At 38.3% G+C, this 11,731-nt stretch overlaps 1 protein-coding gene across 1 annotated transcript in view; it reads left to right on the top strand.

Moving 5' to 3' along the window:
• The first annotated feature begins 3,263 nt into the window (after window positions 1–3,263).
• The window catches only part of LOC115220395 (protein canopy homolog 2), an 11,243-nt gene continuing 2,775 nt past the window's right edge, over window positions 3,264–11,731 (top strand). Inside the window, exons 1-5 of the mRNA XM_029790516.2 lie at window positions 3,264–3,477; window positions 5,931–6,048; window positions 6,991–7,106; window positions 9,011–9,205; window positions 11,108–11,207. Of these exons, the coding sequence (XP_029646376.1) occupies window positions 5,931–6,048; window positions 6,991–7,106; window positions 9,011–9,205; window positions 11,108–11,207 (529 nt within the window). The 5' untranslated portion in view covers window positions 3,264–3,477. The remainder of the gene's footprint in view (window positions 3,478–5,930; window positions 6,049–6,990; window positions 7,107–9,010; window positions 9,206–11,107; window positions 11,208–11,731) is intronic.

Here is an 11,731-nt window from a genome sequence, read left to right as displayed (position 1 = left end):
AATGTACATGATAACACTTCTAATCAGTTAAGATCAGAAGCCACGAGAACCACTGTCTGGTACTGCATCAGGGCATTTATTATTATTATTATTATTATTATTATTATTATTATTATTATTATTATCATTATCATTATCATCATTATTATTATTATTATTATTATTATTATTATTATCATTATCATTATCATCATTATTATTATTATTATTATATTATTATTATTATTATTATTATTCAAATCACTGCCTGGAATCGAACTCGGAATCTTGGGGTTAGTAGCCCACGCTCTACGCCATATGCCTGTGGAGTTGATTTTAGGGCTTATAAATCTAATATTCTCCTATCATTCCTTAATACCGGTTCCCATATGCTACTCATATCTTCACTCGGTCTGCTTAAGAGGTTGTTGTGTCCTAGCATATGTACTGCTTCTTTTAGTTTTCGTATTTTCCAGTGGTGTTCTCTGTCTATTATTTTAACTTCATCCCACAGGAGGAGGTGGTCTCCATTTTTCCATACATGATCAGCTATACCCAATTTATCAATATCTCCCCGTGTCACAGCTTTGCGATGTTCGTCTACTCTTATTTTGAGGGGGCGGCATGTTTCGCCTTTGTATAACCTACCACAGCTGCATGGGATGGAGTACACGCAGTTCTTGGTCATATTCTCTTCTATTGGTGCTTTTAGTCGAAGGAGATATTTGTGAAGTGTTGTATTACTCTTGAATACTGTCCTGATGCCATATGGGCCGCATATCTTTTGTATCTTTTCGGAGAGGCCTTTCACCTAGGGTAAACAGACTGTGGACAGTTTATCGGTTTCATCCCTTCTTCTCTTCATAATTGGAGTGGAGAGTATGTTTTGGGATAGTTGTTGCTTAACAGATTGTTACTGACCAAGAACTGCGTGTACTCCAATCCATGCAGCTGTGGTAAGTTATACAAAGGCGAAACATGCCGCCCCCTCAAAATAAGGGTAAAGAAAGAAAAAAAGAAAGAAAGAAAGAAAGAGACTGAATTAAAATGCGAAGTCATCTCTGCTAACAAGTATCAGCGTCGCACGCCACCACCATGGCCGCCGCCTTAGCATCAGCATTTTAGTCCACCAAGTAACTTAGTGAACTCGGTCCCAAAGTATTTATTTATTGACAGCAAACCACAGTATACATAGATCAGAACTGGGTTGCTAGACTGGTGAGGCCCCTGGGCAACTGCCTTGTGTGCCCACATCTTAAGATGGTACTGGCCACCATCAACCACTTCCTCCAGAAGACGAGCCAACGAAACTCTAGAAATATTATTACTGTTGGACTTGAGTATTTTATCGTAACAAACGAACTGCGTGGGAGTCCCACGAGGACATAGAGGGAAAGGTTTACGAAGAAAAGGACGACGACGATGATATCAATCAGAAAAAATAGGTTTGTTAATAAAGAATCAAACTTTTATAGGTAAGTTGAAATACTGTTTTCTTAATTAATACCCAAGTGTGAGAGGTAAATTGTTAGTTATTAAAACGAACATCTTAGTCACTTCCATCAGCATCACCACCACCACCATCATCATTATTTTGGGGCGAACGACGGGGACCTACAAATGTTAAAGGCACCGCCCCTTCCTCGAGATTCAGCAAATAAAAAACAATTTTAAAAAGTAAAAAAGGATCTTGTAACATAATTTCTAGGTAACTAAAAAGTTTTAAACTTCGTATACTGGTAGAATGTGTTTATAAAACATCATTTTCTCTTGGCTTTATTGAGAAAATTCTATAGTTTGTAAGATATTTCGTCTGAAATTACTTGCATTTCCGCAATTTTAACCAATCAATTACCTCCATTGACGTAAATAACATTCTGTGCATAATGAATATGTCCCTCCTTTAAGAAACAGATTGGGTTTATTTACATTTGTGAAGAAAAAAAGATACCCTTCCCCAACCCCTAACCCTAACCCTAAATCTAAAATAGATTGAAATGCAATAGATCGATACTAGGGCCATAATTATGGGTGACATTTTCATTTGACACCGCTAGAAAAAAATCCCATTTTCCGTAGCGGTGTCGTATGAAATTATCACCCATAATTATGGCCCTAGTATCGATCTATTGCATTTCAATCTATTTTAGATTTAGGGTTAGAGTTAGGGTTAGTTAGGGCTAGGGTTAGGGTTAGGGTTAGGAGTTGGGGAAGGGTATCTTTTTTTCTTCACAAATGTAAATAAACCCAATCTGTTTCTTAAAGGCGGGACATATTCATTATGCACAGAATGTTATTTACGTCAATGGAGGTAATTGATTGGTTAAAATTGCCGAAATGCAAGTAATTTCAGACGAAATATCTTACAAACTATAGAATTTTCTCAATAAAGCCAAGAGAAAATGATGTTTTATAAACACATTCTACCAGTATACGAAGTTTAAAACTTTTTAGTTACCTAGAAATTATGTTACAAAGTGCCGTTCAAAAGGAAAAGATCCGTAAAAAATATTATCATCATCATCAACATCACCCACACTCGACCCCAGCAGCAGCCGTTCAAGAATTTGGACCTGGAGATCTCCATTTCCAGCGACTTCGTGGGCCACCTCCCAGTGGTGTCGGGCGTCAACGAAGAGCCCTCGACTACAACAAGACGACCAAAGTATTTTTTTCCCCAAGGTCTGGGGTCTCCCGCCCTTAAGCCCTAGACCATCACCTAATCACCCTTAATCATCTTGTTGCTTAACAACAACAGCAGCAGCAGCAGCAGCAGTATTATCGTTATTATCATTTGAAGCTATTTAGATCGAAACTAAGGACGATAAAGACCCAAACAACAATGGTGAAAATAATATAATCTCAAAATTATGACAAATAAAATAAACATAAACAAGTACGAGAAACAATAAACAAATAAATTAACAATAGATAAACAGTTAACAATAAACAAATACATAAATAAACAGTTAACAATAAACAAATAAATAAACAGTTAACAATAAACAAATAAACAAATAAATAAATAAACAGTTAACAATAAACAAATAAATAAACAGTTAACAATAAACAAATAAATAAACAGTTAACAATGAACAAATAAATAAATAAACAGTTAACAATAAACAAATAAACAAATAAATAAATAAACAGTTAACAATAAACAAATAAATAAACAGTTAACAATGAACAAATAAATAAATAAATAAACAATAAATGTAGCGTTCACAAAAATCTGATCGTTAACCGGAAGTGCATGTTGAATTCTCTGCCCCTGAATCCAATCAGTTTTGGCCACGCCGAGTTTGCGGAGAAGAATTGGAGAGGAATTTCACTGAAAGCATCACACACACACACACACACTGCTTAGTTGCCGTATATATAGAGAGATATAGATAGATAGATATACTGTTGTTTGTATATATAAATTAATATATATGTATATAGATATACATATATAGAAGCGGCTTTCTTCTTAAGTTATTTATTTATCTAGAGGTAAGTATTGAATATCGCTTATAAATTAATACAGTGTCGTCCAGCTTTCGATATTTATATGTGTGTATATATATATATATATATATATTTATATATACATGTAGATGTGTGTGTTTCATGTTTATCATTCTCTGCAATCTAAATCTATAATTAATTATTTCTGTTGACACTTTTCGGTGTCGGGTTTCGTCGCTTCTCTGTCAGAGTTTCACAATCTGAATGGTATATCTATATAAATGTGTGTGTTTAAAATTTTTTAACCCCAAAACAAGGCAGATTAAAAAGGAAATTTCAATATCTTATATATAGATAGATATGTGTATATATGTGAGACTCATAAAAAATATATATATATATGGGACAGTCGGATGGATGAGACAGGTAGATATGAGTTGCTGGACAGATAGATGGACGGGCTGGCTAATTGAGAAGCAGATATAGTTAGATAGACGTGTATTAAACTAGGAAACAGATACATCAGCAGACAGACAGATGTGAGACGCACAGCTTGATTAGATACATAAAAAGAAAGACGAATGTCAGACTCGGCAGATAGACGATCCAAACAGACCAGCAAGAAACGACCAAATCTCCTTCGGAGCTCACCCTAACATCTTAACAAAGGAAGCATGCATCAGATTAATGTAGTCGAAGATACACTAGGTCAGATGGGAGTAAGATAGGATATTCTTTGTCTCATTTGGTTATAGACTTGCTAGATAAAGTTTGGCGTGAGTTTAAACAATTGACAAAGTGGGAGATATTGTCTTTCTGACAGGTTAGAAGGATCGAATCTTGCCAGAGTCAGTCTTGTATTTTATTCCAATGTCATTCGTTTCGTCACCATTATTGAAATCCACTTTTCCATGCTTTGTTAATGTTTCCAGTTTAAGCACTAGGCCAGCAATTTTAAGTGGGGAGGTGGTGGGCGGGATTAGTCACATCAATCCACAGTACTTTATTTTATTGACCCCCTGAAAGACGAAGTTGACTTTGGTGTGATGTAAACTCAAAATATAAAGGAAAACTGCAAGAGTCATACATTATAGATTGGCAATGAATCAGTCACTGGTTTATTGCCTTATTCCTGACAAGGGAGTATCTGTAACTTGCTGCAGAACAATCATGTCAACGGACTTTTTAACATCACTGAATATTTATATCTTCCACTGGTATACACCAATAAAACATGCAAATGATTGCATATATATATATATATATATATATATATATGAAAAAACAAGTCAAAAATAGAAAATGCTAAGATGATTTTATAGTGAATCTTTCAGTACCGGTTTCGGTCATTTTGAAAAATTTAGAAAAATTAGAAGAAAGGTTTTTTTAAAGGAATACTTCCATAGTAGTGTTCAGATATATGTGGCATTCTGCCTTTCTCTGACTCCCTTGTTTGCACTTGTGTATTCGAGGTCGTTGTGAGTTCTTGAGGGGGTGGGAGTGGGAAAATAATATATATATTATATGTATGTGTGTGTGTTTGTGTGTATCTTTGTCTTGATAAGTGATCATTGTAAACGCGTTTCATTATCATAACGAGTACAAACAACATGTCTGGCCTTGGAAGGAAACATTTCCTTATTTGGAAACAGGTGAGGGTTAGTGGCAGGAAGGGCATCCAGCTGTAGAAAATCTGCCTCAACAAATTCCATCTGACCCATGCAAGCATGAAAAAGTGGACGTTAAATGATGGACTTCTGCAGCTTTCATCTCCTAAATTCCACTCAAAAAATATTAATCAACCCAAAACTGTAGTGGAAGATTTGAAGGCATTTGTCCAAGGTTTTGCACTGGAATTGAACTTGGTAAAATGTGATTGCACAGCAAACTACTTCACCACACGACCATATGACTTAGCAGTTGATAAAATAAATACCAATCAAAGACCAGCCTTCTTTCGGTTAACTCTTCCATCACTCCATATTCTGGCTCTTACCATTTTCTACCAAATTATTATTATGAAGCAATGACATTTTAGTTAGCAGGGCTGTAATTTTGATCTTTGGTTAGAACACCATTCTCTCAAATCTCAGGAATCTTTCTTAGGATTCTTACAAAATATAGGATGACGCCTTTCTGCAGATTGACAATATCTGAATCTCAGTTCTTGTAGGCAGCATTTTGGGTGTTATGCCAAGTGCACCAATTATCAAAGGAATAATTTCCACATGTTTCCTTCTTTCTTCCACAGTTTCTCCATTTCTCTATCTAGTTCCTGACTTTCAACATCATTTAACGTCCGTGTTCCTTGCTGGAACACGGGTTGGATGGTTTGACAGGAACCATTTGTGTCCAAGAACTACATTGAGTTCCAAGAGGTCAACTAGCAGAATCATTAGCACATTGGCCAAAATGCTTAGTGTTGTTTCTTCCAGCTCTTTCCTCTCTGCTTTCAAACCCTGGCAATGCCTTGTCATAAAACCTTCATTTAATTGCAGATGCAGTACTCACCCTCAAGGTTGCTATGGCCAGTGTCCATCTTCTTGTCTCTGCTACTACTTCTATTTCTCTCGGCGGTTGAGGCAAAGTCCAACATTGAAGAAATGAAATGTGCAGGTAAGGGAACTTTAATGCATGCATTGCAGTTTCAATCCTAGTTAAAGTTAATTCATTAAGAAAATATAATAAAATGTTTGCTTTCCAATCATGTGATCTCAGGTTCAATCCTCACCAAAATCTTGTGAATGGATTTAGTAGACAGAAACTGAAAGAACCCTGTTGAATGTATGTGTGTGTGTGTCACCACCAATTCTTAACAACCAGTATTGGTTTGTTTTTGTCCCCAACACCCAACAGTTTAATAAAAGAACCAATCAATAAATATTGATGTTGATCCATTAAAACCTTTCAGGTTTCTGCTCCAGCATGGCCTCAGTACACTGGAACAAGTAAAAAATATTCTACTTTTTCTTCTTATCTCAACAAGGACTTTTTCTTCTTCATTTCCTCCTCCTCCCCCTTTTTCTTCCCCTCTTCCTCTTCTATTCTTTTCTTTTACTTGTTTCAGTCATTTGACTGTGGCCATGCTGTAACACTACCTTTAGTCAAGCAAATCACACCCAAGACTCATTCCTTGTAAGCCTAGTACTTATTCTATCGGTCTCTCTTGCCAAACAGCTAAATTACGAGGACGTAAACACACCAGTACTGGTAGTCAAGTGATGTTAGGGGACAAATACAGATACACAAATATACACACACACACATATATTTATATATACGACGGGCTTCATTTAGTTTCCGTCTACCAAATCCACTTACAAGGCTTTGATCGTCCCGAGGCTATATTAGAAGACACTTACCCAAGGTGCCATGCAGCAGGACTGAACCCGGAATCATGTGGCTGGTAAGCAAGCTACTTACCACACAGCCATTCATAGTATAAAATAACTTCATACGTATATCTGTACATAGCAGACATGATATTTAGTGTTATCAACTATGCTCAGTTTATTTCCATCTTTATTATTCTCATTCTTTTCTTTTCTTTCCTTCCAGTTTGCCGAGTTCTTGTAGGAGAAACAAATTATAGAATAAATCTTGTAGACCCAAAGAAAAAAGTTCAAGTTGGAAGTTTTCGTGTCGACCCAGATGGTAATCAAAATACACACGAGGTAAGGACACTTGGTGGGAATCAGGGATCAGTTGACGGATGGACAGCAAGATCAGGGAATAGAGAATGTGTTGCTACTCTTGTTGTTGTTGTGAATTGTTTTCTGACATAGGGTTAAATCTATTCTAGTAATTGTTCCACCACTTTGACCTTTGGTCCTTCCTGTTGCAAGCATTTGGATTGGGTCTCCAGTCTGTGAGTAACTTCCTCCCTTCCATACAGTGGTTTCAAAGACCCTGAAAAGGGTCATGCCTGCTGCTCTCCCCCTCCTGGTCAGGCACATAAAATAATATTTTATAATGATCCTTTCTACTCTGGGTACAAGGCTTTTCTGATACTTAGTGACTCAAAAAGGGATCAATGGCAAAGTTGGTCTCATTGGGATTTGAACTCAGAACTTAAAGCTGGAAAAATGCCACTAACCATTTTCTGCAGTGTGTTAACGATTCTGCCAGCTCATCACCTTCAATAATAGTAATCCTTTCTATTATAGGCACAAGGCCAGAAATTTAAGAGAAGGGGTCAGTTGATAATATCAACTCCAGTGCTCAACTGGTCCTTATTTCATTAATCCCAAAAAATGAAAAGCAAATTTAACTTCAGCAGAATTTGAACTCAGAACAAAATGATGGACAAAATACAGCCAAGAATTTTGTCCAGCAAGAGCTAGTGATTCTGATAGCTGACCACTTTCTCAATAATAGTAATAATAATAATAATAAAGGACAGCAAGTTCGGGGGAGGAGGTAAGTCAATTACATTGACCCTCCAGTACTCAACTGCTACTTATTTCATTGACACCCCCCGAAGGATGAAAGGCAAAGTCGACCTCTATGCAGACTGTGAAGACAGATGTATAGAGTAACGAGGTCTGCTACAAGTCATCAGAAAATGGTTAAAAAAAGGAGACAGAGAGCAGTCATAGGTGAGTAAAGAAGGACAATGGAGATAGGCAAAAATACATATGTCCAGTTGACAGAATCGAACAGAGAAAAGGGAACAGTAAAGGTACCATAAAGAAGAGGAAAGGGTGTGTAGGCAGGTCAGGAGTGGTGTTGGGGAATTTGAGGGAACGTGGAATTTTTTAAGGGTTACTGTGTCCTTACAACTGACATGGGGAGTTTATTTTTGTGCTTGATGCTGGTAGTTCCATGTTGTTGTCATCATTGCCATGGTTACCTCAGAGGTGGTGGTGCAGGATACCAAGTGGAGTAAGTTGCAATGTTTTTTGGGTTATGAGCCAAGTGGGCATGAGTTCAATTCTTACAGTTACAACCAGCCATTCAGCTAGCAAATTAGGTCTTATGCCCTGTACCCTTCTGTAAGGATCACAGCTTCTTACCCTCTCCATTAAGATCCTACAAATATAAAACAAAGAGGAGGACAAACAGACAGACATCTGTCTGTAAAGATGCTTGATTGGTCAGAGAGAAGCTTCTGGCGAAGGAGTACAGAGTATAAACTTTTGTCAGACAGGGAGTACTGTGGATGGAGTTTCTTAGGGAGGGTCTACTAAATATTGATGATCAGGAGTACACGGTAAGGAGTTAACATTTCATTTATATATGCACAAGAGAAATGATGTTCATTAGTGATCACAATGTGGTTGCTTGACCTGCTAAAAGTAATAGGCAAATCACCCTCAAGCCACATCCTATCTTCTTAAAAGAGACAAGACCACTTTTGAGTAATGTCACCTGAGATACACTATGCCTGGGAAAAGGACAGGGTGGTCACAGTTGGAATGCTATGGTTCTGCTCAATGAGAGTCAACTTGGAACTAAACAACAGGAAAATTACTCTCCTCATCATTTGAACATTCACTTTTCTGGTTTTGTTTGTTTAATAAACAATGGTACCATGCAATATTCCAATTTCACTGGCTTTTTTTGTTATATTTTCCAGGTTCCGTATGGAAGATCCGAGCTTCATTTAGTAGAGATTATGGAAAATTTGTGTGAATCTACGAAACATTATGCTGAGACTACAAACAAACTGGGAAAGAAGAGCTTAATTCGGACGATGACGTACAATGGGGAAGCTGTGTCACTTGATGACTTCAAAGTAAATTCTGAACTCTCAGAGAAACTAAAATATATGGTAAGAGGTGCCAGCATTGTCTTAATTTTACCAAAACCTATTATTGGTTTGGTTGTTTGGTTTGCAGTGCCATGGATCTGGGTTTCATATCACAGCCACAGTTTCTTATACAAGGGTTTTGCAAACCAAGTGGTTTGGGGTCCAGTCCCACTATGTGGCACCCTGTTGAGTGTTTTCGACTCTAAGCCAGGGCTATGGCTGTATGATTAAGAAGTTCGCTTCTCAACCGTGTTGTTTCAAGTTCAATCCCATTGCGTGGCTTGTTGGGCCGGGGTCTTCTACTTCAGCCCTAAGCAGAAACTGAAGAAGCATGTTTTACATGTGTTGGATTGGATTGCCTGTGTTCATTCCACTGCAGGACGAAGGCCTCATCATGTTCTCTCCACCCAACCACAGTCTGATGTGGAGGCCGTGAATTTGAACTTGAGATCATGCTGCTTTGATCAGCCTACTCTGCTACACTGGCTTAGCAGAGCGATGCAGTTTTTTAAACTCTTACCCAGGAATAATTAAGTCAATTACATCGACCCCCAGTGCTTAACTGGTACTTTTTTTATCGCCCCTAAAATGATGAAAAGCTAAGTCTGCCTCGGCAGAATTTGAACTCAAAACGTATAGACGTACAAAAAAAGCGTTAACTCTTCCGCCTGCCGTGCACCCGATTCTGCCAGCACGTGTGCCAAATTGAGCAGAGTTATCTCCCTTATATCTTTTCTTTGCTCCTCTCTGATTATGTTCTGTAGTAATGAGCTATGTCCCTTCATGTTTTATGTTCTAATCTCGTTTAAATCAACCTTACCTACAATTTCAGGCCTTTTATCTATATTAGAGACGGTTATTACACCTTTTGCCTTGTCTTTGGCGTCTTTACATCTCATAAAATAACGGATCTTTACTTGAACCCTTTAGATGTAGTTCTGTGATGGTTGAGTGTGGATAAAGCTATCTTAGAGTGTGTCATCTTCAGTGTACAGGCAAGGGCAAGTTTGTATGGAAGACCAGTTGTTGTTGCTGCTCTTGCAATAGATCTCCTTTCTTTCTGCTCAACAGCTGATACAAGTTGTAGCCTTACTGGCACTTGAGCCCCGTGCTAGTAGGGTGCTAAGAGCACCATCCGAGCATGATCGTTGTGAGAGCGGCTAACTGGCCTCCATGCCAGTGGCACATAAAAGGCACCATTCGAGCGTGATCGTTACCAGCATCACCTTACTGGCACCTGTGCCGGTGGCATGTGTAAAAAGATTCAAGCAAGGTCGTTGCCAGTACCACCTGACTGGCCCCCGTGCCTGTGGCACGTAAAAGCACTCACTACACTCTCGAAGTGGTTGGCATTAGGAAGGGCATCAAGCTGTAGAAACTCTGCCAGATCAAGATTGAAACCTGGTGCAGCCATCTGGTTCGCCAGCCCTCAGTCAAATCGTCCAACCCATGCTAGCATGGAAAGCGGACGTTAAACGATGATGATGATGATACACTGTACGATTCACACTCAGGTTCTGTCATTATGCCATTCAGCCATTTGTTATATTAGCAGAGTCCAATCCTATCAGGCCGTTGCATATCTAATGCAGAAAACTGTGTGAAGCCCTTTCAACGGACTAGTTTTGTCACAGATTGTATCTTGCTGATTCAGCTTAAAAGTTATATTAAAGTATACTTGAGTGCATGGAATATTCAGCCACAATCTCATCTCCAAACCACGTAATTTAATTAATTACACATTCACTTAATTAAACAACTAAATACTCCATTACCAAAACTAATTGAGGATCTAACTTCTCACCAAATTAACACAATGGCACCATACCAGTTGTGCCCCACCATGTACCATTGGTCATCTTAATACCATTCCACACCACCACACCCTATTAACCTGACCTTTTTTTTGTGTGTGTGTTCCAGTGTGACAACATCCTGGAGGAATATGAAGAGAAAATGATTGAATTATTCCGAAGACTTGACATCAAAGACCATGGCACCAGGTTGTGTCGGGATGTGATGCGTAAGTACAACATACTTCTTCAACTCGGCCTCCTCCTCTTCTACCATCTTCTCCTCATCCCTTTACTTACCTCAAACTGAACTAAACCCAGTGTCTTTAAATGTGACCCCTCTCGCTGCTGTCTGCGATACCCTTGGGTATCATGAGATCCCAGTTGGTTCACAAATTTCTTTGGCACTCTTTAAAAACATGAAAATATTGTTAGGGAATCTAGTCCTCATCATCATTAACATTGTTTTTATGCTACATGCTTTTCTGTGATGGTCCAGGATGGACTGGTGTCTTGCAGTCAGTGTTTTATGGCTCAATGCCCTCTCTGATGCAAACCCACTTTTTGTCCTTTTCATTTTCTGTCTATGAAAACCAACTCACAAGGCTTTGACTTGCCCCAGGATTATTATAGAAGATACTTGCTAGAGATATTTCACAGTGGGACTGAATGCAGAACCACAGAGCCAAACCTCTGTGTGTGTGTGTGTGTGAGTTTAGAGAGATATGTTATTTGGGTGAATGCCATGGTAGCT

The sequence above is a fragment of the Octopus sinensis genome, linkage group LG16 (genome assembly GCF_006345805.1).
Source record: "Octopus sinensis linkage group LG16, ASM634580v1, whole genome shotgun sequence".
NCBI classification, from domain to species: domain Eukaryota; kingdom Metazoa; phylum Mollusca; class Cephalopoda; order Octopoda; family Octopodidae; genus Octopus; species Octopus sinensis.
The sequence above is the reverse complement of the archived record's forward strand: the minus strand, read 5'-3'. Positions and strand labels throughout refer to the sequence as shown.